Source organism: Brachionichthys hirsutus, chromosome 3, assembly GCF_040956055.1.
Source record: "Brachionichthys hirsutus isolate HB-005 chromosome 3, CSIRO-AGI_Bhir_v1, whole genome shotgun sequence".
Lineage (NCBI taxonomy): Eukaryota > Metazoa > Chordata > Actinopteri > Lophiiformes > Brachionichthyidae > Brachionichthys > Brachionichthys hirsutus.
Genome location: NC_090899.1, coordinates 8,895,835 through 8,923,636, shown reverse-complemented (window position 1 = coordinate 8,923,636; position 27,802 = coordinate 8,895,835). Strand labels below are relative to the sequence as shown.

The 27,802-nt window shown below is 44.4% G+C and overlaps 5 protein-coding genes across 6 annotated transcripts; 4 read left to right on the top strand and 1 right to left on the bottom strand.

Annotated features, from left to right (window-relative positions):
* Positions 1–1,910: 1,910 nt before the first annotated feature.
* wdtc1 (WD and tetratricopeptide repeats 1) lies at positions 1,911–9,366 on the top strand. Its single transcript, XM_068755618.1, has 16 exons — positions 1,911–1,930; positions 2,383–2,521; positions 2,807–2,890; positions 2,997–3,043; positions 3,285–3,396; positions 4,129–4,316; positions 4,440–4,622; positions 5,249–5,343; positions 5,426–5,541; positions 5,630–5,705; positions 5,819–5,915; positions 6,013–6,183; positions 6,261–6,496; positions 6,943–7,111; positions 7,586–7,778; positions 7,990–9,366. Exons 2-16 carry the CDS (start codon positions 2,456–2,458, stop codon positions 8,185–8,187), a joined length of 2,031 nt encoding a protein of 676 aa, XP_068611719.1. The 5' UTR covers positions 1,911–1,930; positions 2,383–2,455; the 3' UTR covers positions 8,188–9,366.
* LOC137911281 (transmembrane protein 222-like) lies at positions 9,071–13,465 on the top strand. Of its 2 annotated transcripts, XM_068755637.1 has the most exons (7): positions 9,071–9,093; positions 9,874–9,990; positions 10,216–10,300; positions 10,734–10,765; positions 10,983–11,079; positions 11,159–11,289; positions 12,554–13,465. In XM_068755637.1, the coding sequence occupies exons 1-7, from the start codon at positions 9,071–9,073 to the stop codon at positions 12,639–12,641; spliced, it is 573 nt and encodes a 190-aa protein (XP_068611738.1). In that variant the 3' UTR covers positions 12,642–13,465. The 2 variants fall into 2 exon arrangements, with proteins under 2 accessions (XP_068611738.1, XP_068611730.1); XM_068755629.1 differs by lacking the exon at positions 9,071–9,093 and having other exon boundaries at positions 9,860–9,990; positions 12,554–13,239.
* A 16-nt stretch (positions 13,466–13,481) lies between these two features.
* LOC137915184 (trophoblast glycoprotein-like) lies at positions 13,482–14,886 on the top strand. The gene is given in 4 exon segments (XM_068758628.1): positions 13,482–13,759; positions 13,935–14,755; positions 14,758–14,834; positions 14,836–14,886. Coding segments are annotated over 4 exon segments (1,209 nt in total). The 5' UTR covers positions 13,482–13,499.
* A 929-nt stretch (positions 14,887–15,815) lies between these two features.
* On the top strand, positions 15,816–18,971 carry kdf1a (keratinocyte differentiation factor 1a). The gene is made up of 4 exons (XM_068760294.1): positions 15,816–16,070; positions 16,315–17,378; positions 17,616–17,690; positions 18,333–18,971. Exons 2-4 carry the CDS (start codon positions 16,334–16,336, stop codon positions 18,416–18,418), a joined length of 1,206 nt encoding a protein of 401 aa, XP_068616395.1. The 5' UTR covers positions 15,816–16,070; positions 16,315–16,333; the 3' UTR covers positions 18,419–18,971.
* A 2,265-nt stretch (positions 18,972–21,236) lies between these two features.
* On the bottom strand, positions 21,237–22,147 carry nr0b2a (nuclear receptor subfamily 0, group B, member 2a). The gene is made up of 2 exons (XM_068760292.1): positions 21,613–22,147; positions 21,237–21,478 (listed from the first exon to the last, which is right to left on the bottom strand). Exons 1-2 carry the CDS (start codon positions 22,145–22,147, stop codon positions 21,237–21,239), a joined length of 777 nt encoding a protein of 258 aa, XP_068616393.1.
* Positions 22,148–27,802: the final 5,655 nt, after the last annotated feature.

Here is a 27,802-nt window from a genome sequence, read left to right as displayed (position 1 = left end):
TTTGCAGTGACTTCGTTGTTGAGATTCTTTTATTTCAACATTATCACTGTGACCCATTAAAGATGGATAGAGGGCTGTTCAGGCTTTCGCTTCAGGGCCAGGCTCCGGCAAGTCTGTTGACGGTCCAGGTTCCCTTCACTTCACTTCACGGTTCTCCATGGAATTAGACCTCAGCTGGTCCCTCCTCCCCGCAGTTGCAATGGATCGGCTGATGAGCTGCTGACGGGCAGCCAGCCAAAAGACCTGCACACGTCAGTCAATCTTTGCCTTGTGCCTCTGAAAGTGCTGAGAGTGTCGTTGTGCTGAGAGAAACTTGATCTGTGACTGTGAGTATGAGTGACGTTGTTGGTGAGTGGGACTGTGTGTAATTTAAGTGAATGTGTGATGCCTGAGGTTTGCCTGTGGGACTGTGTGGAGAGTTTGTTTATGTCTGTGTATGTTACGGTGCATGACTTTTTCTTTGAAATGCTATTTCGGGGGGATGGCTGTTGCATTGTACTGCTTTGATCTGTTCATAAGAAAGATCAAAGTGTCTGAACCTTATAAAAGACATTTTGCAAAACATTTCCATCTGAAGCGCTCTTTAGATATTTGCAAAGAAGATGAATTGCAAAATTACTTTTAAAATTGAGCCAAAAATGTGTGATGAGAAGAATCAAGATAAGCTGGGAATGGCTAACACAAAAGCTAAACCGGAGCATACCAAGAAAAAGTCATTCAAAGACTTTTTCAGGTGTAAAAAGAAGAAGTCAGGAAAAAAGAAACGCACTCTGAATTGTTATATGCTTTTCGGTTTCTTAAGAATACCAGGTTCCACTGTAGATCAAGCAACATCCTCTTCCCCTCCTGAAGAGGGAGTCTGCTGAGCAGGATTGGATGAGATTCACTGTTGACATAGTTAACTCCCCGACAAGATCCGTGGTGCCCCCCCCCCCCCCCCCCCCCCAAGGGCGTTAGTGTGAACCCCGAACCAGGCCAGCAGTGAGTGTGTGCAGACCAAATGGAAATCACCAACAGTAATTTGTTCATAGTGTAAGGGTGGGAGCTAACCTTCCAAAGGGGACCCCGCGAAGCTTGCATAGCAAGGAGCTGTGGTAACTAATAGATTACCAACCCTAATACCGCCACAGCCCTTCACATCAGCTATGAGCACTATGAGTCGTCGTCCCCCCCCCCCCGTTAATCTGCAAACAAACAGCGTCATCATGTATTAGCATTAACACCAAAGCGTGAAATGTAGACCCCCCAGACCCCGATCACAGTTGCTCCTCTTCTTCCAGGTCTCCAGGCATGATGAAGCCCAGCCGTCCCAGCTGGGTGTGAGGGTCAATAGTGCCGGGGGCCATAAGGGCCCCCTGCTCAGCCTACCAATTCCCTCAGAGAAGGTTTCTGTTGTTATTCTCATCCTCCTTCCAGCCAAACGCCAAATTCATGCAACAATTTGCGAAACAAAATCCTAACATTGTTATTTTCATACTTTACCTACACTCATATTTGAATTGCCTAAAGTATACTTTGAACACAAAAGCAATAAAAGCAAATACTTTGTTTGAAAAATTCAAATGTGTACACTACTCTAATGTATATGCCATGTACTGCTCCATTTATTGTGCACCTTTTTAGGGGGGGAAGTCATATCATCTTCAGACAATAAAATGTGTTATTGTTATGTTATTTGTTATTATTTTATTTTATTAGTTTTATTTCCGTCAGTAATTTGGGACAGTGCTTTTATTCTGAAATGAACGATGGGCGGAAGTGATTTCTCTGTTTTACCTGGCGGAACAAAGTTGCCTGATCTCCTCCTCGGTGGAGGTTTGTGTTCGGGGCAGGGAATGTGTTAGCGTGAACGTTCTCAGCAGACCTCCGGATCACCACGTCTGCTAAATGGACGTCTCCTGACAGAAGTCCCTTTACTTCCCGGAAGGCGGTGAGGATCCATCTGAAGCCCGGAAAACCTTCCTGCTACATGGAAGTGGACGTCTTGTTTAGCTAGCAAAGGTGTCGCAAATACGCTAACGCCAGCTATTTAAACGATAGATCCGCGCAAAGGACCGATTCTTGGGCAACTAGCGGTTCTTGTAGGCTAACCGTGCCTCGGTATTTACGTAATTGTTAATGTTTTGCGAAATATTCTGACGATTTTAATGTTGACTGGCTGCAAAGCTAGCATTAGCCAGCTAGCTAAGTTGATGAACTTGAAACCCGCAGCTTTTCGTTTGAAGCTGTTTTAACTGACTCTGAAACCCCCACAGTGGGTGCGTAATTAAAACAATCATTCTTGCTCCATCGCTGACATTAAACCTCGCCCGAATGACTGTCCGGTGCTCACGATCCTTCGCTGTATTATCAGCCCATCTCATGTTTTCAATTCCATTCCAGCGTATTCTCGCCCAATATTGATTAAATGTCATCTGAGCTCTGACGCCCAAACCCTCCAGCCCCATCCTCCCGTATGTTTCGTGGTGAGGCCATGGCTACTGGCAACATCACCAGAGATATCCTGCACAGGCAGATCAGGGTGAGTAAACAATGCCGGAGCGTCCCAGTTAGCATTCAGAGTCACATACGAGCTGAAAAACCAAATCAGAATGTCCAAAAAGAAACATTTAGGGGATTGTGATGAACGTATCTGATGCGTAAATGTGTGATGCATCCATTACTGTCTCCCTTGGGCCGGCCCCAAGCCCGGATAAATGCCGGGGGGATGCGGAAGGAATGGCATCCGGTGTAAATCTTTGCAAGACTAGAAGGTTGATTTGCTGTGAAGAAGAATAATGATACAGACTTTGATTCCTTTCTCCAGGACAAGAGAGCTTCAGGCTTCCAAAGGTTCTATCATGTAACTGAACCCTTCATTAAGAGACTTGGACTGGAGGCTGAGCTTCAGGTCAGTGATGACAAGCTTGCGTTTGAAATACGTTTTGAAAGGAGAGGGAGACGGGGAAGATATTTCTGTCATATTCATCTTCTTACGCCTCATACTGTCTCCACAGGGCCACACTGGCTGTGTGAACTGTCTGGAATGGAATGAACAGGGAGAGTAAGTCTTTAAAATGTTAAATGTCGCTCCATGTACAATTATAATGTCTGATAAGAATTGCTGTTACATGCCAAGATCTCTAGATTGCTCCCCTTTAGGACATCAAACAATTCTTATGCATTTTCAACCTGCTACTAAAATCTGAAGATGTTTCAAAGTACTAGATTTTAGCAAGAGTTATAAGGATCCAGAACAAAAGTTGCTTCACTCGTTCTTGTTTAACTTTTTTATTTTAATTCAGTTTGCTCGCTTCGGGCTCAGACGATCAACATGCCATCATCTGGGATCCATTCAGACACAAGAAGCTTACAACTATGCACACAGGCCATGCGGCCAATGTATTCTCTGTAAAGGTAAGAAGGAGCCATTTTAAATTGGACATATAAACAGTAAAGGGGGGGGGCGGGGGGGTTAAAATAAAAATTAAAGGATTGTTGTCCTTCTAATGGCGCAAGTAGATAAAGTCATTATTTCAAGTGATGCTATAATTACAGGGAGTTTAAAACGGAGAAAATATTGAGATAAAATAAAATATACATTTAATATTTGTTTTCTTTTTGACATAGCGAATAACTCGGACTTCATCCTGATTTTAAATCATCAACAAAAGCTGTCTATGATACAAATTCACTTTCTGCACCATAGATGGCGCTGTTGGCCAGAGAGGTCAGATTTTAGCTTTATGTACATCAGCGAGCCGCTCATTTCCTGTTTTCACTGAAGATGGCCACAGGGCATGTCAATGAAAAGAAAGCTTGGGAATGAGGTCAACCGCCGGAGGAAACCTGTTTCAATGGGATGTGGTGTGGAGTCCGGTGTAAACGCGTTTCTTAGGGATGTGGTGTGGAGTCCGATGTAAACGCGTTTCTTAGGGATGTGGTGTGGAGTCCGATGTAAACGCGTGTCTTAAGGATGTGGTGTGGAGTCCGGTGTAAACGCGTTTCTTAGGGATGTGGTGTGGAGTCCGATGTAAACGCGTTTCTTATGCCTTAAAATGTGGTTTCTGAGAACAAATGAATCGTTATGAACCCAAACTTTCTCCTGTGCTCCTGAGTGCACCCTGCTCTTTGTGTTTGTCCACGCAGTTCCTCCCTCACTCTGGGGACAGGATTTTGGTAACGGGTGCCGCCGACACGAAGGTCCATGTTCACGACTTGACGGTGAAGGAAACCATCCACATGTTCTCTGATCATACCAGCAGAGTGAAACGCATCGCCACGGCACCCATGTGGCCCAACACCTTCTGGAGCGCTGCGGAGGACGGCATCATCAGGTTGGAACCCCCCCCCCCCCCCCCCGGAATGAACTGCATCGCCTGCGTTTCCTGAGGTCGAAGCGGTTTGCCTTCCTCACTGTGGCGCAGGTAACGCATTGAGTTCTTCTTTGTGCACGGCAGGCAGTACGACTTGAGGGAGAGCAGTAAACGCTCCGAGGTGCTCATTGACCTGACGGAGTTCTGTGGTCAGCTGGTGGAGGCTAAGTGTCTCGCTGTCAACCCACGGGACAACAACTACCTGGCAGTGGGGGCAAACGGGCCTTTCGTCCGCCTCTACGATGTCCGGATGATTCACAACTACAGGTCGGTCGAGGTTTTCCTGTTTCCCAGTAGCGGTTCCTTTGAAGATGGGCTTTTTTGTTTGATCTAAAATCATATCTCAGTATGGTTTTACAGACATTTTTACTTGGGTTGAAGCAACTCTGGCATATTTGCAATCCTTCATTAGCATTTGTCGCTTTCCTTTTTCTTTTTGGCCCAATGATGTCATCTGGTCCCAGAACCCCCCCCCCCCCCAAAAAAAGAAGCTTTTCTCATTTCTATTTATTCATTCATTCGTTCTCTTCCGCTTTGCGGCTCACGTGAGTTGCTGGTGTGTATCCCAGCTTGCTATGGGCCAGAGGCAGGCTACACCTCGGACACGTCGCCAGCCCATCGCGGGGCCACACAGAGACAGACAATCATTCAGTTTTGCTGAATCAAAAACAGAAGGGGGGGGGGGGGGATGTAAACATTCATGGCGTCATTCTCAGCTGAGAATAGAGCTTGGATAACCTGTCATGAGGAGAAGCACACTTCTTTCCAAACAGAAAAATATATTATTTTATTTAATTAAAATAAAATATCAAGGACACAATAAGAGGTAAAATCCGTCATTGATTTTGTGGAAAAATTATAACGTTTAATGTTTTTTTTTTCCCCTGCTATAGGAAATCTGGGAGTCAGAGTACATCAGCAGCTGTGCACACATTCTGTGAGAGACAGAAGCCCATCCCAGACGGAGCCGGGCAGTATTACGTTGCAGGTGCGGATATGTTTTGTAGCAAATGTGTGTCTCAATGATATCTGGAGATTGAACAATATTACCATGTGTTTGAATGCTCCAGGGCACCTTCCAGTGAAACTCCCAGACTATAATAACCGCCTGAGAGTCCTGGTGGCCACATATGTCACCTTCAGTCCAGATGGTACTGAGCTGCTCGTTAACATGGGAGGGGAACAGGTAACGCCCGTTGGAACAAACGTGGAATATTCAGGAGAAGAGGTCATTTCGTTCCCCGTTTAAACAATTGTTTCAACGATTCTTCCAGGTGTATCTGTTTGATTTGACATTTAAACAGCGGCCATACACCTTCCTGCTCCCTAAAAAGTGCCAGTCGTCAACAGGTAGGTTTGGCCCGTGTCAGTCAAACTGCAGATCTTTGAATGCCACCTCAAAGAAGTAAGAGAATATCGTATATCCAGATGCGTCGTTGGTTTCTGAAACTTTGGCTTTCCAGGAGATTTGCAAAATGGGAAAACAACCAACGGCGTCTCCAACGGCATTCACTTCCCAGCCAGCCATATACGCTTTGCCACAAGCAGGATACCCTCTAGGTAATTGTGTATCCTATCAGGGATTGGTTTAACAGGTGAACTGTTAAAAGTTTTGATTGTAAACGCGAGTCATTTCCCTTCTCTTGTTCTGTTTTAGTTCTTTTGAGCTGTCTCCTCATTTGGAGAGGATAAAGCAACAAGCTAATGATGCATTTGCACGGCAACAGTGGACGCAAGCCATCCAGCTGTACAGTTCAGGCATTCACCAGGCCAACTGCAATGCCATGCTGTACGGAAACCGTGCCGCAGCCTACATGAAACGCAAGTGGTATGCATCATTTTATCGCCATTTGCTCCTGAAGGACATGAAAGCAGTTATTGAGTGTTTATATCTGTAATTCACAGGGATGGAGACCATTATGATGCCCTGAAGGACTGTCTGAAAGCTCTAAATCTACACCCCGGGCATCTAAAGGCTCATTTCAGGCTTGCACGGTGCCTGTTTGAGCTCAAGTATGTGGCTGAAGCGCTGGAGTGTCTGGATGATTTCAAAGGAAAGTTTCCAGAGCAGGCACAGAGTAATGCCTACGATGCCTTGGATAAAGACATCAAGGCTGCCCTCTTCTGCAAGACCGAGTCAGGTAGAAGGGAATTTTCACTGTGGGATATTTTCATATATTTTCTCGTTGTGGAATTTCAGCTGCTCAGACGGGTTTTTTTTGCACTCCTTAGAAGTAGTTTCCATTTCATTCAAGCCCAAAATCGAATTAAGCAGGTCTATTTAAGAGCTGACTGCCGTTCATCACAAATGGTCACTGGACAGTTTCTCAGCCAAAAGAAGCTTCTGTATTATAGCTATACCTGTAACATGGGAAGCCTCTTGCCTGGTAAAGTGCATTCAAGCATAAAGACGGATCTGAATGGAAATTCACTCCATATTACATCTGGTTACTTCTTGTTCCTTACGAAGCGTGCATGCACTTCGGACGGTTAATACGAGGTTCATAAAGCTAAAATGTGTATAAGCTTTAGTTGATGTTTAAATGTTGCTGAATATCTAAACGTGGCTTTTGCTTTTCTTCCCTAGCTGACGATAAGAAGACCAACAGCTCCATTCGATTCCACTCATTTAGTCGGAAAGAGTCCATCCCTGAGGATGAGTTGGTGTTGAGGGACCGAAGCTTTGACTACAAGCACAGATACTGTGGCCATTGTAACACCACCACTGATATCAAAGAGGCAAACTTCTTTGGGAGGTCAGTAGATTTCACCTCCCGTAAGGTTGAAGTCTTGAGAGGGCGCAGCCATGACCTCTGGAGCTTGAGGCAGAGACTGTTAAATCTATTCTGGAGAGAAATTAGAATTATAGCCCAACAGTGAAAGTAGTTTTCATTCATAAATACGTCCTGGAAAAAAAGAATTATATTTAAAAATATAGGAAAATATTATGGTGTGTGTGTGTGTGTGTGTATATATATATATAGTTGAAAGGGGTGATTATTAACAAAAATGTCTTGGTGTCTACAAATGTATTCATTTTACGTCTTATATGTGAAAAACTTTGTACAACAGTTTCCTCACTTCCCTCACCCGATGTCTCTTTACAATATCTAGACAGTTCTGAATGAAATAGATCCATAAGTTTTAGTTTTACGAGTACAAGAAAATACGCAGAGTAAATATGATGATGATTCATCAGGCAGGTGTGAATGCTTCCTGTTTCTTTACAGCAAAGGCCAGTACATCGTTAGTGGCTCGGACGATGGCTCTTTCTTTATTTGGGAAAAGGAGACGACGAATCTCGTGAGAATCATGCAGGGCGATGACTCCATAGTGAACTGTCTGCAGCCCCACCCCAGTTACTGCTTCCTGGCTACCAGTGGTATTGACCCTGTGGTCAGATTATGGAACCCGAGACCAGAGGTAAACATTTACAGAGACATTTTGTTTATACGTTGAAAAAACTGAGAGGCTGAGTTCAGTTCAGTTAAAAAGAGACATAAAATGTATCGTCTTCTCATGAAAAACCCAAAAATATATCGGCATCTTTGACTATTACAGTTGAACGTGTATCTCCTTCTCCCCTTTGTGTGCCTTTCTTTCCGGTACTTGTTACACGTTCTCCTCCCTCCAGACCGAAAGTGAGAACAGACGGGTGGTGGAGGACATGGACGGCGCTGCTCAGGCCAACCAGCGACGCATGAACGCCGATCCCCTGGAGGTAATGCTTCTTAACATGGGCTACCGCATCACGGGCCTGCGTGGTGTCGGCCCAGACGGCTCGGATGATGAAGGCAGCTCAGACGGACGAGTGCAATGCAGGCCAAGCTAAAAAAAAAAAAAACTGTTTGCTGTTCAATAGAATGGACGTAAGAAGCTGATGGCTCCTGTTTGAATCTTAACGCCCCCCCCCCCCCCCATCTGACAGAAACATCGAGTGAATGTTATGTCACATCTCTGCACTATGCATCGCCCTCCCCCCTGTCCAAAGAGAGGACTGGTGCAGACCACTGGGGAGAGAGGAATTCATGAAGGGTGACACACGCGTTTTGCCCCTTCTAAGCACCGATAGCACCTCAATCTCTCCCTCCTTGCGATGGCAGGGGGTGCCTTTTGAGGAGAGGAGCACCTTCCACTTATCCCTCCTCAGGGTTTTTTTTTGTTTTTGTTGGAGAGACGCAATCTGTTGAAGGAGAATTCTGTGATTGCGTGGCCCTTTTTCAGGTGCGTGTGTCAACATCAGATCACGGGCCAGTGGGCGATGCTTGACTCGCATCCCCAGGGTGCGCTACAGCTGGAGCTCAGAGCTTCAGTGCCAGCTCGCCACAGAGAGGCTGCAAACACAATTCATTTTTGGGCTCTCAAGTTTTGGTCAAAAGAGACCTAGAATTAATTATCACTTGTAAGTGTTATTCCAATTAAATAACCTTCTGAGCTATGTTTAGTATATAACCTTTGGAAGAAATAAAACGTGGTTTATTCTGCCGAAGGTTGTCTTCGACCATTTCAATGGCCAAGGGTTGTTTGATTTCCTCGTTTCATTGAGACAGGATTGTGGCTCACTGTATTCCTTTTAGTTAAGAGGTTTTACTTTAATATATTGTTGACAAGATCAACACGGTATTGGCAGAAAGAAAATCTAATACTTTTCTTTTAGTCCAGTGCCATTGATGAAATGACAGCGTGAGACTTCTATTGTGTTTGGTGGGACACAGATGCTAATTTGTAGTACATTAAACTGTTGGGCAAAGTATTTAATGAGGTTGCTGCCTGCTTTCTTCACGACCCGATCGCCTGCTGCAGTCAGGTGTTCAGCCCTGTTTTGTCTGTTTACGGGGGGGGGGGGGCAGAAACATCCCATCTGTTGCCCAGAGAACGGCCCACCGGGTCTTCTGTCCCTGATGTAGGGGGTAACGGTTGACGCTCGGCTTCCGTGTGTTTTACTTTGTTCATTAATTCTCAAACAATTTCTTTAACCTTTGTTGCAAACAAATTGAAGAATAAAGCTATTAAACACACGTTTGTTCGTTTGCCTTATTAACATGAATGATGAGCTGGTTGTCTTTTTTACAGTCACACAACAGAACACACGACTAACGACGCTTGGAAGTGGGACCGTAGGTGAGCCTGCTGTGAACTCCAGGCTCATTGATCAGGGTCTGCTGCATTCTCCCTTCCTGCTGACTATTAGGGAACAAATGTGAGCGTCGTCCATCACAAGCAGGCGTAGTTCTCGTGCCCCATATAGTCCCCTAATGAGGTGACCCAGCTCCGGGGACCTGACTGAGGCTCTGGCTGCTAAATAGGCCTGAACAAGGCCTTTGCTGCAGGGGAAGATAAACATTCCATTTTACTGTGGAAGAGCAGGGACGGCCCCGGACGCCATGATTAACGAGCACCACGCAAATGCCTCATGTTGCGTTCACGAACACCTGTTTTGTTTTGTTTTGGTGAGAATGAGTAATGCGCGCTTCCGCTTCCGCTTCCGGTTGTCGGTGCGTCACGGTCGTCTCTCATTCCGGTCTATGATGGCGGAGCTGGAGGATTCCGACGTCATGTTAAGTTACCACGGGGATTCCAGGAAGAGCAGCCGCTATCCCTACTGCATCGTCTGGACCCCGATTCCTATTTTGTCGTAAGACGCTAACGCACGCACGCACACGCACGCACACACACTGTATGCAATTATTCCCGGTCTCGCTAAATAGCTTCACTTAGCATGCAGATTTATGCTAGCTGTTTCCTCGTGCATGGTAGCGTTAGAGGTGCATGAAAATGAGACGTCGGTGTGTCTGCTCATCTTTTGATGTCCTGTGTGCGTGTGCGTGTGTGCGTGCGCGTGGGGGGGTGCGTCCTGCAGGTGGGTGCTCCCCTTCGTTGGTCACATGGGCATTTGCACCTCTTCAGGGATCATTCGAGATTTTGCAGGATCCTACTTTGTCTCGGTGAGTTGATTTGTTAACCTGCAACAATTATGATGGTTTCTGCCTGTTTGTCTTGGCCTAATTTAGATCCCAATAAATTTTGATATCGAGCCGGATACCCATTTGGATTTTCAATGGAGGCTTTTAAAAAAACCCATATCTTGTAAAATATGCGTTAAATTCATTCGCCATAAATCACAGTCATAAAGGGGTCCGATATGAACTATCATGCTAGATGTCTCATGGATCTGCTCCAGGATGAGGTCAGGAAAAAATATAAAACAAAAAACAGTCAAAAGTATTGTACGCATGAACAGCAGCTGGTTAATTTGGGTCTAAATCCTGAGAACGCAGAGCAGAACTCTCACCGGAGCCCCCGAACCGATGATTGAACATCTGTAGTCCAGCGACTTCATTTGAATACTTCGTTGTGTTCTTCTTTGTACTGCTCCAGGAGGACAGCATGGGTTTTGGTCGACCAACAAAGTAAGTTTTATTACTTGTTTATTTAAGATGATTTTAAAATGCATCACTTGTTTCTTTTGCCAAATTGGACTTTTGATTGTTTATGAATGATCTTAAAATTGGTTGTCATTTTGTACAGGCAAGGTTTTGCAATATCTTCCTACAAACGATGTGTGCTCATTGTTTGAGTATCATCAAACGTAACAATGAGTTTATTGATTGATCACTGATGTTGCAGGTATTGGAAGCTTGATGTTGACAAAGTTTACGGCAACGGGGCTGCGGCGTGGGACAAAGCCGTGCACGACGCGTCCGAGGAATACAAATGTAGAACGGTAAGACGAGCCTGAGTCTGATGCAGAGTGAAACGTTGTGATTCATCGTGTAATATTGATCGTATCCTTCTTGCTGAAGCACAACCTGTGCTTGGATAACTGCCATTCCCATGTGGCCATGGCCCTCAACCTGATGCGCTATGACAATAGCACATCCTGGAACATGGTGAACCTCTGCGTGTCGTCGCTCATGCATGGGAAACATGTGAGGTAAGCGTTTTTTACCAGAATGGTCCAAATGTTTCTTTAATCTGACTGAGGTAAGTTAATGTACAAATATATCGGGTTTGCAGTATTTGAATACTTGATCAATTATCCGAGATGGAACGCGATTGCAGGTACACGGGAAACATTTACATGAAACAGCTGGTGTTGCTCCACAGAGCAAATTTATGAAATACAATCCTGGATCATCTCGTTAATCTGATACTCCTCTCTTTGTTTCCATCTAAAAGCATCAACCATATATTTCTCCCTCTCTCTCTCTCTCTCTCTCTCTCTTACACACACACACATATACATAATAATGTACATGTCATCTTTTTTGAATGTTAGACTCTTTTGTCACTCCTGAGACTTCTTCATCATCGTCATCATCATCAGGGAGCGTTCAAACACATTTTTATTTAGTTGCTGCTTACAGACGGGTGATCATCAGTATTTTAAGGCGCTGAACTTTTCTGATCACACTTTATGGTACAGACACTGATCTGTGTGTGTGTGTGTGTGTGTGCGCGTGTATGTGTGTGTTTTAGATACATCATTAGATTGAGGTTGGTCAAATCAAATTCGTTTTATTTTTGTAAATCTAAAATCACAAATTTGCCAAGAACCACGTCTTACGATTCCCGTCATCTATAGACTCCTGATTCTTAAAGCAAATGCTCAACATGAAATAAAAAGTATCAAAGGAGATTCAAAGACACCAAAAGAAAATGCAGCGGGAAAGTTTTGCGTGTTTCAGACGGAAGAAGTCGAGAAAGGGAAATGTGGTTGCTGAGAATACGAAGATCGTCTCACCTGAAGCATCGTGAGCCGTCCTTTGAATTCCTCTCCTGGTGTGAGCAATAGAGACATTATGGCTCAGAGGACCCCCCCACCCCCCCCACTCGTCTCCGCTGACCCACATAGAGCGGAGTGGTATGTGCGCACATGTTACGCACACACCACAGGAGTCCTCTGTAATTCATCACTGACAGCAGCGCCCCCCCTTGGTGTCACCACAGAAGGTCACCTCTGGTGGGGCTCAGAGCACTGCTGGGGGGGGGTGCATTCAGGGGGAAGGGGAGCTGTGACCCCCCCTGGGAGTTAAACAATTGTGGACCTTGTGATACTTCCGCACACTTTATACGTCCTCGTCTGCCACACACACACTCATGGTGTCCATGTGTAGGCCATTACTTTCACACGTTAACCTCTCTCTCTCCCTCGCTCCCTCTCCCTCTCCCTCTCTCTCTCTCTCTCTCTCCCTCAGCTGGGCTGCGTTCCTGAAGACCTGGGTTCCCTTCTGCATGCTCAGCGGAGTCCTCGCCACTTTCATCCTGACATTCAACCTCCGGTAGTGGAATGAGCCGCTCAGCTGGATGAGTCCCCACCCGGTGCCACTGGGGGTTGAGTGTGACCTGCTTTAGCGGGTCCGTTGGTCGACCCTAAAGGACGATCTGTTCCGTTGCTGCTGCAGTCTGCTGGAAGCACAGTCGGTGATTCTGAGAGCAATGATTATTACAAGCTTTCAAATTGAAGTTTCGTCTGTTTTTCTTTATGGGCTTGTGATTTAGGATGATCTACAACTTTTAGTTTTGCACATGGTGGGTCTTCAAAAGTCTTATAAAGCCACGGTGCTGCTTTCCAGAAACGAAGAAGCTGTTGAATCCTGAGATGCATTTTCAGGGTGATGAATGTGGATCTGTCTAATGTGCTTTTCAGCAAATCTTAACGGACTCGTCAGTTAATTGTCTAAGAGACACGAGCTGTCACTGAAGACAGCGTAATGTGGCGCCCGCGTGTGATTAGTGCTATTGTGTTGTAAATATTACCCATTTACTCCGTCTAAATTCAACTATGCTAAGTCTTTACCAGCATAATTGTTTTCTCCACGCTAACTGTAGATGAACAACATCTACATTATGTCACACATTAATTCCCCCCCCCCCCCCCCCCAGCTTTATGTTGATCATACTGGTTGTGGATGCCGTAATTGTGTTCTGTACCTTTAAGGGAGCCACGCACCTTCCCCCCCCCCCCAGAGCGGAGCAGATTCAGAGGGACTCATATTCTCGTACTATTTCCCGACTCTGCAACACGTTTACTTTTTTTGCTTAGAATTTAAGTAATTCATTCACAAGGAATATATTTTTTCCGGTTGTAATTATTACCTATTTTTAATTGTTACTTTTCCTGTCATTGACTACACTTTAGAAATGAGTGTTTTTAGGGTAGCGTTGCTTCTGGGAGTCCTGTTTTGTGCATCATGCCAGTGTTTGGAGTGTCCTTTAGGCTGCGAGTGTTTTGCCGTCAGCCACGTGGTGAAATGTGTCTCCAAGGATCTGATCGTGGTACCGAGAAGTTTTCCGGGATATGCTAGGACTGTCATAATCACCGGAAATAATATACAACAGATCGGACCCGAGTCATTTGCAGAGCTGGAGAATGTCACCAGTGTCATTTTGAGCAATAATAGGTGAGATTGTCACTGTTTCATTTGTGTGTGACAGAACTAACTTGTACCTAATAAATACATTTTCGCTGTACGTGGTTTTCATGTGTTTACTGCGTTGGTATGTGGAGATGCACATAGCATGATGGGCGTATGAAAGCTCTCAGATTCCATGTTACAGTGTCAGTCCTCTCCACAGGATTACACTGATGGCTCCGCGCAGCTTCTCTGCCCTCCTCGACCTGCACTTCCTGGACCTGAGTGGGAACCGGCTGGCTCTCATCCACCCAGAAGCTCTCAGCATTCCAGCCAGTCCCCTTCAGGAGCTCAACCTCAGCCGCTCGCTCTACAACGCCTCTGCCCTCACGGACCTCGCCGCCGTTCTGCGTTGGGGGGGTCTCACTGGTCTCCTCCGCCTTGACCTTTCCGGGAACAACCTAGTTCGGCTGCCTCCAGGCATGTTTGCCCGCCTCCCCGCCCTACAGCGTCTTCTCCTCTCCAACAACAGTCTGATGACCATCCACAGTCGGACCTTCTCTGGCGTGCGCCACCTACAGTTGCTGGACCTTAGACGCAATGCTTTTAGGACGTTCATGGCCGATGCTCTGCAGGAGCTGGACATGCTTGGGAGCAGCCAAATCCTTCTGGGTGATAATCCTTACACCTGCTCTTGTGAGATCCACAACTTCCTGGCCTGGCTGAATGCATCGAGAGACGAAGTAGACGTGGATGCTGTGAGGTGTGCCCTACCGAGAGAGTTAAGTGATGCCCGGCTGCAGGGGCTCAGTGTACAGGTCATCGGATGTGCTGCTCCAGATCAAGCAGAGGTGGCTGACCTCACCCTTCAAACATCCTACGTCTTCCTGGGGCTGGTGCTGGGGTTCGTGGGGATGGTCTCCCTCTTTGTGCTCTACCTGAATCGCAAAGGTATGAAGAGGTGGATCATTGAAATGAGAGATGCCTGTCGGGATGTAATCGAGGGATATCACTACAGATCCGAAATTGACTCGGACCCTCGGCTCAGACAGAGGGAAACGGTGGCAGGGGGGCACAGAGGGATTTAGGATTGGCTCTGTCGCAGCAGAGTCTAAATGACAGCCTGCATCATCCAGTTTCCTGCAGAGACGCACGCCGGCCAGGTGACGCTTTAATGCAGCTATACGAAGTCTACAAAATTTGAAAGTGACAGATGTGACTACATTGTGTAAAGTGCATTGACATTTACGAGCCTCCTGCTCCTATATTGAAGTTAGGATTTATAAATATAACATTAAATCGATAAGATGCATTTTCCATGGCACTGAAGCATGATAATGTGATTGTGAATTGACTTCAATATTGTTTTATCATAAGATTTTGTAAAAGATAAATATATATATATACGGTATACACAGTGACAACGTAGTAGGCAGCCCAGCTGTGGTTTGTTTGGTTCTTCCACAGTATTATCAAGACTTAAAATATAAATACGCAGAAAGATAAGTGACATAGAAAATAAATCAGTGATATGGAAAATATATGTTGGCCTAGGAAACTAAAAATAAATAAATACCTAGAATAGATCACAATGCATTTATTTCAGTAAAACAAAAACACATTGTAATTTTTTTATTATTATTGCGCTAGAATTCATGATATGATCGGTTTGTAAACGGGCGACGGTGCGATGTATTCACTACATTCATTCTAAATAAATAAATGTCCTGTTTGACGTCTCAGCTTTTATTTTAGGTGTTTCTCCTGCTGCAGCTGATTAAGTGTTTCCATGGATGGAGAAAATAGGGCGCAGTGATTGATGTTACCTGCAGCTGCACACCTGTATGACCTACATTGAGCATGTTGTTTTGCGATGACGCGCAGAACATCACGTGGTACCAAATTAGAGTCATTTCGGGGGAATGTTTTTGATCATATTCATCGTATTATTGTCATTTTCTTTATTTTCTCTACTTCTACTGTTTTGAACTCCCTGCTCCTTCCCCCTTTCTGCCTCTGTATCCGGGCAGTGACGTCACGACTCACCTGGTGGGTGGGTGTTGTTGGATTAGCTGTAGCCGCAGGTAATAGCCAAACACTGTTAAGACTCTCTATAAACAGGAGCGGGTTCCGCGCAGAGACGCAGCGACGGCGGACCCGGGTCGCGCTGTTCGGCCGGGACGCTCGGCTTCCGGTTATAACCTTTACCTTGTCGCAGGTGAACTCACCTGGAAGTCCGTGGGCGGTCGGAGTCTCTCTCTTTCTGTGCATGAGGAGCGAGCAGAGATTTCTCTATGTGACACTTCCGCGGTTTGATTGCTGTCATAAAGGACAAACGACAGGCGCTTCCTCCTATGCGGTGAGTTATCGATCAGTTCATTGATTTCAGATCAGCTATATGTTGAATGGCTTTTGGTGTTTTCCTGCACATTTGCTGCTGTTCCCAGAAGCTTTAAGGGCGCGACGAAATGAGCCACTTTTTTTTTTTTTATCAGGCCAGCAATCAATGCCTTCAGTTAGTTTACATTCTCCAAATGTCCGAGTTTTAACTGCATATGCATTTGAACCTCTGCTGCTATTCCCTTATATGCCCCCCCCCCCAGGTCCCAGGCTTCTTGAGCCATGCCTGGCCACAGCACAGGGGCTCCCCAGGCGAGTCGCCACCACAAACAGCACTCGTCCGGCTCCAGGCCGGTACAGGCGGACCGCTACAGGCAGACCCGGACTATAACCAAGGAGAGTACATCCACCCAGGAGTACTACAGGGATCCTCACGGGGAGCAGCATCTGCACGAGCACCGCAGTGGCCACTCCCGGTATTCCGAGAACAAGTACATTCGCAGCGGCCGAAGCCACCCACGGAACGGCACGGGACGGGGATCTGAGACGATCGGATTTATCCCGGGGTCGGCGGATAAAGCCCAGACCGGCGGGCACCCCTGCGGCTCCTGCACCTCCGTGGGCTGGAGAGGCTGCAGGGCTCTCGTCTGCTGCGTCCTGACCTGTGGATTCTACGGCAGCCGAGAGCCCTGCCTCCCTGTTAACGAGAGCTGCACCGACCACCCCCCTAAATCGGGGAGTGAGCCTCGCCCTCCGAATGGCGTGGCCATAACCAACCCCACCGCCGGCATCCCTTTGGAGTCCAAGTCCGCTAAACCCTCTAAACTGCCCACGAGCGACAGCTTCCGCTACCCGGACGTTCGCATCGCAGGCCAGACGGTAAAGTATCCGCTCACCGCCCCCAGACGGACCCGCGCGCCCGGGAGGGGGGAAGGTCAGCGTCCCGTCAGCAACACCAGCCTGCTGTCCCGCGAGGACTATGACCTGGATGACCTCAGCGACACGGGCACGGACATCGACTCGTTGATAACCAAGAAGCTGCTGGAGCTCTACGCCCTGCACCAGATCGACCAGCTGGCCAAGTGCACCTCCGACTCGTCGTTCTCCCGCAAGACCAACGAGATCAGCGAGCTCATCTACAGCATCGCCCAGGACTACAACCTGGAGGAGCAGGAGGCCGAGTGCAAGCTGGTGCGCGGCGTCATCCGCATCAGCACGAGGAAGGGCAAGAGGAGCAAGAGCCATCAGCGGCCGAACGGGCGGAGCGACGGGACGCTGGCCGACAGCGGCAACGAGACCATGACCAACACGTTCATGAGCAGCGACTGTAAGAGCAATCGATTCTCCTGATCATTAGGATGGTTACTGTAACATACCCGAATGCACCCGGTCGTCTGAGCTTGCTTCCCATGGTGACTCATGAGTGTCTGTTGGAACGCTGCTGAAGCAACCTTTGTTAGTTGCCGAACAATAGCCGGCGAGTCTGAGGCAAGTTAACGCAAGCACAGACCGGCTCCTTGTCTCACTCTGCCCCCCCCCCCCCCCTTTTATCCTCTGCACGCAGTTCCAGAGGTGAAAGTATCGGAGCAGACGCCATCGGATGAACTCGCGAGGAAAATGAGGCATTACAGCGGGAGAAGTGAGTGCACGCCATAAATATAAATATTCATCACCCTCTTTTTTTTACTTTGACTGAGCTCCAGGTTTTACCGGCGTGTTGTTAGTGGTTTGGTGCTTCTGTGCTGATGGCGCCGCAGCCTTTACACGCGCCGGTGATTGAGCTGTAATTACGGACCCGGTGAGGCGTTTGAGGCTCTGCTGCAGCTGCAGGCTCTTTCTCACCTCCTCTCTCCTCTCCAATAGCACATATCACTCTTTACGCAGTGAAAGCCTTCCATTCCTGTCCCTACAGTCGCTCATTAGCCCCCCCCCCCCCCCCCCTCCAGCTCATGCTACACCACCGATAGAGCCAGCAGATCAGATCTCCTTAAGTATATGCCACCTAATAGCTTCGTGTTATTTTATGAAATTTCGGCGAACAGCTTGGGTTCCGGGTGGATTGCTGCACGGCAGCCTCTCTTATTGTTCTGCGAAGGCGCTGCTAGAAGGACGGGGGCGTCTCGTTACACGTCTTTGAATTGTTAACCGCAATCACAACAGCCAGGGAATGCACGAGCAAGCTGGCACGAGCCCAACTGATCTACGGCTCCATTTTGTGCAAGACGTGGAGCATCTGCTGTGCCTGATTTTATTTGTTTTATAACCCCCCCCCCCCCCACAGCGTTCTCCTCCAGCACCGCCACGGCCTACTCGCCCTACCACCACGACACTGAAACGGACTCTTCAGGCGCTCCTCTGATTCTGTGAAAGAAAACGCTGGAGCGTAGCAACGCTACTCGAAGGATGTAGCCGGCTCCACGGACAATGCTATCCCTGCCGTCGTTTGTGTTTGCTGTTACTGAGCGGAGCGCCGTTTAACCGGGGTGATTGGACTGCAAGTATTCTGGTTAACGTTATTGGAGTCTCGTGGATCTTTTATTTTATTTTTTTATTCGTGCAGCAAAAAGGATCCACTGAAACGAAAGCTTTTTGGTTACACTGAGACGATGTGTTTGTGTGCAGTGTTTAAAATGAACACACTCCATTCAGTCTTCGGACTCAGGCCGGAGGAAAAAGACTGATGGTTGAGCTTAACCGTCCTCATTCTTGTCTGTGTGATTGTTGAGCATTGTACGGGTTTATTGACTGGTTAAAAGTATGCTGATGTAAAAACAGTTTTTTTTTTCTTTCTCCAAGCCATATATTGATGTAAATACTTTTAAATCGATGTCGAGTTATGGGTTGTTAAACCATTTGTTTTAGTTTTTTTTATTTGTGTGCAAGTTCCTTTTTAAACAAAATAAAAACCTCCATGCTTGTTTACTTTTTTTTTAAATTCTATTTAATTTTACAATTAAGGTTTCAACCTTTTTTTTGTGTTTCCCATATCAACATCCAGGAAATGCTCTGGGCCGGCAGAGCGGGTTGGAGTTAGAGCTGAATCCTGTGTTCTTACAGTCTGAATCTACGCAGCTCTTTCCTTGCGTCGTTCTCTCTGTCTCTTGGATTATCGTCGGCAGGCTCCTCTCGCTGATGTTGTACCAGGCAGGGCTTTTTCTGCCTTCAGCAAAAGACCAAACTTGTTTGGCTGGTTCTGACAAAAAGGAAATAAAATCCTGGGGGGTTGTCCTTGTTATTTATTGCAAAAGGAAGAAGCAGTGCAGGTAATCAGCCAGATTTCAGGAACATTTCGTTCCGGCTTTTTTTTTTTTTTTTTGGTCATGTAAACTTACATACCGGTGGATCGGACATGTATATGTTTCGATGCAGAAACCTTCACCTTGGTTTGGCATGTGACGACAAAAGATGACAAACATATTTGAAATCTATTGAACTATCAGTTCGTCTACGGACGCATACTTCAGGGATGTTTGTGTTTTATCCAGCAATAAGTAGAAGTCCGATATTCAACCATTAAGACCTTAGGAGCGTTTTGCTCGTGACTTGCGAGAGGGTAGAGAATGAGGCCGTTGACATCAGAAACAATCTCTGTAAAACTTGATTGAAGTTGAAAAAAGACAGACGCTAATAATACAAATGAGAAATGTGTCACGATTCTTAAGGGACACATGTTGAGCTTCCAGACTTGCTGTTTTGTTTGTGGACGCCTCGTGTAACCCCATTTCCAGTGGCTCTCTGCCCCCACCAGCACATTCCTGTTTTACCTGTATGAGGTGTCATGCAACAACTCACTGTTTCACAATTAACGTGCCACAGGCAATGGTGAATCAAGAGGCTTTGCTCTATATCAAAAATAGCCTGCAGGCTAACACTGTTTTAGGACGCATGACTTTGAGTTCTTCCACCGTGCTGAATGCAAATGAGATAATTGGCTTGTGCTGGACTTTTATTTTAATTGCTTCAGAATTGCTTCAGAATACTTTATTAATCTCACGGGGATTAGGAATTAGGAATTAGGAATAGCAGGGCTCAGTTTAGGTTATAAATTATGCAGTTTATGGACATATTTTTTCAATTTGAGCCCTGTAAAGCCTGAACCATGAAACATCTATTTTGTTCTTTTCTTTTTTTTAATAGAGTGTTTATTGAATCTTCTGATAAATGTCATAAATGTTTATGATTGTATATATCAGGTTCAGGCGCGCACTTTAGTTACTTACAGGGTTTAACGTACGACTTCCACTGTTCTCCACAAGAGGCAGACAAAGTGCTACAACAAACAACGATGGTTCACCTCTTGTGGTCAAAAATAGCATTTGTCTGTCCCACTGACAGATAAATGTGGTTTAAACACAATCTGGCAAAATAAGAGCGCAGCTTGTTTTACCAGATTGTCACACATGCTTGAATCAGATGCACTTTCTCACTGTGAGCTGATGCAATAACAAACAGGCTTAGCTTTTTGCAATAAAATGTTTGCACTGTCATCTAGTTTCTCTCTCTCTCTGCCATACAATTGAAACGACGTCACAAACAACCTTCCAAACCCCAAATCCCCATATGTGTATGGTTTCTAGGGATGAGCCTCTTGCACAATATCATTCATAGCTACAGGGTATTGACACGTGCCTTTGAAACTCTGTCGCCTTTAAAGTGCTTGAGCAACACTTTGTTTCACAACAGGTAAGTGAAAATGGACCGTATAAGACAAAGAGATGAAGAGGTAGGAAACGAAGTGTCAGACCCGGTTCATTAAATAAATGCCGTTAGGCTTGACTTGCTGTGGGTCTTGTTTCCATATATTGAAGCAGAACTCCATTTTTACTTTAATGTACAAAAATATATTTATTTCATATGTTCTTGCCGTGTAAACAAAACGTTTTTTTTACCACATCGACTTCCACTTAATGTCCAGTATGTTGAAAGTGGGTACATTCTGTCTTCATGTGGAAAGTCGAAGCCTTCCATCAGCAGATAAACCCTCGGGCTAAAGCGACCCCAGCTTCAGCTTCGATAGTAATAATGATAAAAGCAGTGCACCAAGTCACACAGTTTGTTTTAACAGTCCGCCGTAAGTCCTGCCTTCCTTTCGTGAGCAAAAAGCATTGTCACGGGCTGGTCCACAAAAACGTTTCTGCATGGAATCTAGATGTAGTCCACGCGTTCAGCATGAAGTCCACCCGTCCTATCTGCAGAAGAGCATGTCCACCAGCAGCTCCAGCAAATCAGCCTGGCCTATCACGGGCCGGAAGAAGAGCTCGGCGATGAGGCCCGGCGTGATGCTCTGCAGAACCGAGGCTGTGAGGAGAATTCGAGCAAAGCGCTCCCGGTCCCCTGGGTGAAGGAGCTGGACCACCTCGCGCAGCGCGTGCTGAGCTTCCTGCTGCAGGCTTTCAACAAACAGGGCTGCCTTTAAATCTGGGACATCTGTTAAAGGCGAAGACGAGATATTAGTTTTGTATATGGAATGTGTAAAAATGCAATTCTGAAGCATTTTTTAAGGGCTTTTAGGTTTTCTTCTGAAGTTACCCCGAGATACAGGATGTCACATGAATGCATACCTGGATTGAATATCGTGGTGCCTTTGAGGTACGCATACTCCTTCGGACTCAAATCCAAGCTCCAGAACTTTCTCAGGCAGGATGTGAGCTTGCTGACTCCGGCCATGGTGGGCTGCTCCCTCCCGTTCGCCGAGCTCTCCTGACGATTCAGAAGAATCCTTTTCAACATGCTGTCGGCGGGCGTGTCCGTCACCTCGAACTCTACGTGCTCCTGGGCCAGACCCAGAATGAAGAGAGGTGCCCAGCAACTTTTGAGAAGTGAAAACTGGTCCTTTGCTGGCATCTGGTTGAAAGCGGGTAAGTTCTTCATGAACTGGACGGTTTTAACCAGAACCGCAGAAGCTTCTTTGCAGATCTCAGACGGCCTTTTCAAGCACACTGTCCGCCGTTGCTTGCAGGTGCATCTGTGAGGTGTTGAAGGATAACTGAGGCTGTTTTGACTTGCTTTGCTGTTATCCATTTGGCTCAGGATGTTGAAGAGGATGGGATTCGGAAGCCTATCACCGTCGGCCAAACAAGGACACCTGATATCCATCGTTTAGGCCGTGTGCCACTGTGAGTTGGTTCCTTCAGGAGCGTTGAGTATTCCTGCTGCTTCCTCCTGTGGGCTTGCGTTTATATGGCCAGCCGGGCCTGCTAACTGGACCTTGACTTGTCAATACACTCTGTGGAAAAACAACTATGCGCTCTGCCAGGTGCCTGGTGGAATAACCCTGGGAAACCGATAAGCTTTTGTCAATGAAAAGGAGGTGGTGGAGTGAAGCGGGATATCAAGAGGGCTGGGCCTTATCTCGTCGCCGGTGTCGTTAACCCAGCCGGTACCAAGTTACCAAGGACTGCTGAGGTCATCAGCTCCACGCTGCCCCAGCAGCCTGCCAGCTCACCTGCAGAGATGGACAGAGGCCAAGGCTTGGCCACTGACCCTGAGTCAAATCACCTACCTGTATGTCTATCTATCTATCTATCTATCCGTCTATCTATCTATCTATCTATCTATCTATCTATCTATCTATCTATCTATCTATCTATCTATCTATCTATCTATCTATCTATCTATCTATCTATCTATCCGTCTATCTATCTATCTATCTGTCTATCTATCTATCTATCTATCTATCTATCTATCTATCTATCTATCTATCTATCTATCTATCTATCTATCTATCTATCTATCTATCTATCTGTCTATCTATCTATCCATCTATCTATCTATCTATCTATCTATCTGTCTATCTATCTATCTGTCTATCTATCTATCTATCTATCTATCTATCTATCTATCTATCTATCTATCTATCTATCTATCTATCTATCCGTCTATCTATCTATCTATCTATCTATCTATCTATCTATCCGTCTATCTATCTATCTATCTATCTATCTATCTATCTGTCTATCTATCTATCTATCTATCCGTCTATCTATCTATCTATCTATCTATCTATCTATCTATCTATCTATCTATCTATCTATCTATCTATCTATCTATCTATCTGTCTATCCATCTATCCATCCGTCTATCTATCTATCTATCTATCTATCTATCTATCTATCTATCTATCTATCTATCTATCTAACTATCTATCTATCTATCTATCTATATATCTATCTATCTATCTATCTATCTATCTATCTGTCTATCCATCTATCCATCCGTCTATCTATCTATCTATCTATCTATCTATCTATCTATCTATCTATCTATCTATCTATCTATCTATCTATCTATCTATCTATCTATCTATCTATCTATCTATCTATCTACCTATCTATCTATCTATCTACCTATCTATCTATCTATTATCCATCTGTCCATCTATATCTATCCTGCAAAAATATTTAATATAGGGTTGTGTTTTAGAAAACCAAATGTCTTTTTATATACTGTATGTGTAATTTTGGGGATTTCTCATGTAAGACCCCCCCCCCACACACACACACACACATGTGCAAGCGTAGATAGACAGACAGACAGAATAAATGGTCTTCCTACGTGTTCTTTGAGACACATTTGTTCTTATTTGTTATCTTCCCGTGCCTGGTACAGAGGTTTGACACTGATAAGCAAATTGCTTTAATATTGTCATGACTGAACAAACGCTCCATTTCTAATGATTCATGCTCTGAAGTAACAACTGAAGTGTTACACACATTGCAGGGCGACAGGGCGACACAATGCATGAGCTAAGAAGCTCGTTACTTTTCTCTGGAAGCCAGCTGCTGTTCATCGCAAGGTGGACATTCCAGAAGAATCTGTAAACCTGAGCTCAGAGTCAAGGTCGATTCATGAAGCGAATGACTGCAATAAAAAGATTACAAGCCAGACACTACCGGCAGCACCAGTCACCGAATGTTTGGTTTACCTCATCAGATTCTTTACTCATTCTCTCAGAGGATATTCCAACACACGTTGGAAAAAATTATACATTTTACCGGGGATTATTCTAACAGAATACAAACTCCGTTTATATCTGATTCTCTTATTTTTTTGTATGTTTTCTGTAGAAATTGGGGCTCGTTTCGGAGGAGAGACGGGGACTATATCGGTAGAAGGATGCTGAGGATGGAACCGCCAGGGAACAGGGCTAGAGGTCGACCCAGGAGAAGATACATGGACGTAGTGAGGGAGGACATGAGAGTGGCTGGTGTTGGGGAGGACGATGCAAAGGACAGGGTGAAGTGGAGAACGTTGATTTGCTGTGGGGACCCCTCAGGGGACAAGCCCAAAGAGAAAGAAGAAGTTTCTATATTAATATTTTTACAGAAATTATAATTGTTTTTAGTAACATAAAATAAAATAGTAAATTATCAAATAAATTATTATTTTATGATTGACTTTTTAATTCAGTATTTATTTTAAGCATTTATACAGAACATAAACCAAACAGAAAACCTACAAAACAAACAAACAAAAACAATCAGAGCATGAGGAAAATGAAAATACAGAGTTCATACAGTGATATGTTGTTGAGTGGGAAATTAAAAATGGCCATCTTCTCCGATTCAACACCTTATTTTGTATTTGAGAACTCGACCTATAGTGCCCTCAGCAGCTCTCAGGCTTCATGAAGCATGCTGATTGTAAATGCTTGTGATAAGGTCTGTGTTTATAGATGTTAGGAGCAGGCAGAGACCGATACAGAGGACAGACGCTTATCTCCAATCAAGCCTGTAAAAATGAAATGTCCTTCATTCTGTGAGCAGAACAACTGCTGCATTCTGAGATCCACCAAGCGAAACCGTCCAGGTCCGATGACGCGATGGCTGTCACATGAGGAGTGTCATTTAAAAAACAAACAAACAAGCAAATAACATCATGATACTTGTCTGCAAATAGCATTATAAAGTAAATAATTCCATGAACATTTAAGAGGATAATTATTTGATTATTTTCAAGAGAATTTTGGCAACATATCCCCAGCAGTTTGTTTTTCTTGTAAGATTCCTCCAAAATATTGACTTCCATGCTTCGTTTAAGTGCTGGGAGGTCATTGAACCCTCATGCAGCGAGCACCATGTTGGTTCATGGCACTTGTCCTTGACCCACTGCTAATACAACACAGCCTGAGTTCATTTGCCTGAGTTCATCAACCCATAGGCAGCAGGTATTCTTATACTTGGTGCCACTAGATCCTCCCGAATCTTTTTTTTCTAAGTAGACTTTAATTCAAATCTGTGGAATTTTATTTATATGTTTACACATTAGTTTGACCTCAGTTAAAAAAAGAAAATAAATAAATAACTTTTATCCACTCTCAAAATAATTTTTAGCCATATTGTTGTCTGCTACAAAATTCAAACATGGCATAAAAATAATTTACCCCATGATAAGAAATGAGTCTGAATCTTTTTTTTTATCCTTTGTTCCCCTTTTCGAGCTTTTCAGACGCAGCTAGCAAACCTAAACACATCAAATGGAAACTAACTCTCCAACTTTTGATCGTTTGTGCACCAGAATGTCAGGTGACCCCCCCCCCCCCCCCCCCCCCCCCAATGACACAGCCATACTTTATTTTCTTGGGACAAAGTTCCCCTGTGGATTTCTTGTATTAAGACACACTGAAGCATTTCATAAATTCCACTTGCATTATTCAAAACGGAACTCCACAGATTAATTATGAAACTTTTTTTTTCATAATATGTAATTTCTAATGTCATGATGCTGACTTTAGAGACAGGGTGTCATACTATTTTTGGTATCTCTGTGAAAAGCTGTCTTCTCTTTTTTCCGGCAGCGCTCTGGTGTGTATTATATGCTAGAAAGACGTATTCTTCCAGTAAAAACCGATTACTTTATGAACCTTAAATTACCATAACCACCTGTAACTTACGAACATATATAAACTCTTGAAAATTACCTCGGACTTCCACAACCAAGTTATAAAAATGCACAATCCTCTTGTATTTCTAAATGATGTCATCTAGGCGTATGGACAGCTCTGGTTTTACTACCTATTACTATAGAAACACAATGATAAAAGCTGGAGTGAAGGCCAGATGCCGAGTCAGACTCCGGGTTAATGAACTCTCTGTGTCTTTGACCCATTATGAGATTAACAGTTATTTAATGGCTATTAACAGACTCATGTGGCTGTTGCATTCATTGTAATAGGAAACCCGAGCTCTTATATCAAACCTTTATACAATAAAACTGTTATTTAGGAGAAATGCCGTATGAATTAATGGATACATGCATATCACTAGGGGCACACACACACACACACACACACAAAAATAAGTTATCATAATCATCAGCATGTATATATAGTTTTTAATAACCATGGTTTGGATATTTATTTCAAACTGACTGATTACATTTTGTGGGGGCTGAAAGAACGGCAAATCATCTGATGTCTGTGGTTCGGTGTTGCATCTCATTTGCTTTAATTCTAACGACAGTAATGTTGCCTATATTGTTAGTCAAGCTGATATTCCTCCATTTATAGTTGTAACTATATTAAAGTTAGCATATATTCTACTGTTATGCATGATAAGTGACACGTTTATGGATAAAATATAGAATAAAATATCATGTAATAGCATTTTGTCAATGACTCTTGTAAGGTTTTCTAAACTCTGTTTTTTGGTCTAAATTGATTCTGGATTTAAATGGAAAGTATTGGATTGTAAGAAAATAAATATCTGAATAAAAAAAAGAGGTGCAATAAATATGTATCCAAACTAACTGTTAAAGACCATAAATCAACATTCGTCTTCAAAACTTCAGACCATTAGAAACATTGTTTTTTCCTGACCAAGTTGAATTAGCCTACCGGTATATAAAAAAGCACTAAAACGTTCCGAAAATGGTTTTAAATAATAATTTAATCAATGTGCAGCGACCAGTTCTGCCATCTTATCCCTTCTTTATTATGATATGATATATAATGATATTTGAAGGTTATTTTCCTGCACTAAGGAAGCAGGGACGTCCTGTCATCACAGTGGATTTGTGTCACACTGGGATGGATACTTGTAAACATTCACCGTGAGCATGTTCATCTGCTGCTTGTGGAAAAGCCAGCACTGCCACACTGTGGAGTCAGCTCTCACACTAAATGTTGGGGCTGACATCTTGTGGTACTTTTGAAAATTCAGTAGAAACTGGATTTTGAACTAAATTGCAATGATATTTCCTCAGAGACCAAACAATATATTGCTCTAAAGTAAAAGCATCCTCTCCACAAATTTACCAAGCGTTCTCACCAACATGCAGGACAAATTCAGGATCACAAAAACTACAATTCACATCAATCAGTGTTATAAGAAATTGGGTTCGAAGATGAGAGAGCCCGACAAGAACAAATGGCACTGAAGGGCAGACATTTTTGTAAAATATTTTTATCAAAATTATGGTATAAAATAAATAAATAACCCAACAATTTTATTAATTACTTTAGACAGTTTGTTGCGAATATCGAGAGCTGCGTATGTCAATAGATATTCCCTCCGCCTTGGCAAAATACTATTCTATATTTTAACGAGCGATTAAAAACATTCGTGTAATTAATTTTCTTTAAGTTTTGTAAAACCTCTGTTGAGCCTTAATAATACGAATATAAATAGGAATGAATCTTTGAGTCATAATTTATCAAACTCGGAAAATTAATCTACGACGGAATATTAATAGAAAGAGGCGATTAGGCGAAGAAGACAACCCGGAAGTAACCTGACGTCATTTCCGAACTGT

What these genes read in the sequence shown, in the direction of transcription:
- LOC137911281 (XM_068755637.1), top strand. Translation starts at nt 9,071, where the DNA reads ATGCTAATTTGTAGTACATTAAA. An exon ending in ACCCCGATTCCTATTTTGTC is followed by an intron (nt 9,991 to 10,215) that starts GTAAGACGCTAA and finishes TGCGTCCTGCAG; the next exon opens with GTGGGTGCTCCCCTTCGTTG. An exon ending in ATGCATGGGAAACATGTGAG is followed by an intron (nt 11,290 to 12,553) that starts GTAAGCGTTTTT and finishes TCTCTCCCTCAG; the next exon opens with CTGGGCTGCGTTCCTGAAGA.
- kdf1a (XM_068760294.1), top strand. Translation starts at nt 16,334, where the DNA reads ATGCCTGGCCACAGCACAGGGGCTCCCCAGGCGAGTCGCCACCACAAA. An exon ending in CACGTTCATGAGCAGCGACT is followed by an intron (nt 17,379 to 17,615) that starts GTAAGAGCAATC and finishes CTCTGCACGCAG; the next exon opens with TTCCAGAGGTGAAAGTATCG. An exon ending in GAGGCATTACAGCGGGAGAA is followed by an intron (nt 17,691 to 18,332) that starts GTGAGTGCACGC and finishes CCCCCCCCACAG; the next exon opens with CGTTCTCCTCCAGCACCGCC.
- wdtc1 (XM_068755618.1), top strand. Translation starts at nt 2,456, where the DNA reads ATGTTTCGTGGTGAGGCCATGGCTACTGGCAACATCACCAGAGATATC. An exon ending in GACTGGAGGCTGAGCTTCAG is followed by an intron (nt 2,891 to 2,996) that starts GTCAGTGATGAC and finishes CTGTCTCCACAG; the next exon opens with GGCCACACTGGCTGTGTGAA. An exon ending in CTTCTGCAAGACCGAGTCAG is followed by an intron (nt 6,497 to 6,942) that starts GTAGAAGGGAAT and finishes TTTCTTCCCTAG; the next exon opens with CTGACGATAAGAAGACCAAC.
- nr0b2a (XM_068760292.1), bottom strand. Translation starts at nt 22,147, where the DNA reads ATGGATATCAGGTGTCCTTGTTTGGCCGACGGTGATAGGCTTCCGAAT. An exon ending in CACCACGATATTCAATCCAG is followed by an intron (nt 21,479 to 21,612) that starts GTATGCATTCAT and finishes CGCCTTTAACAG; the next exon opens with ATGTCCCAGATTTAAAGGCA.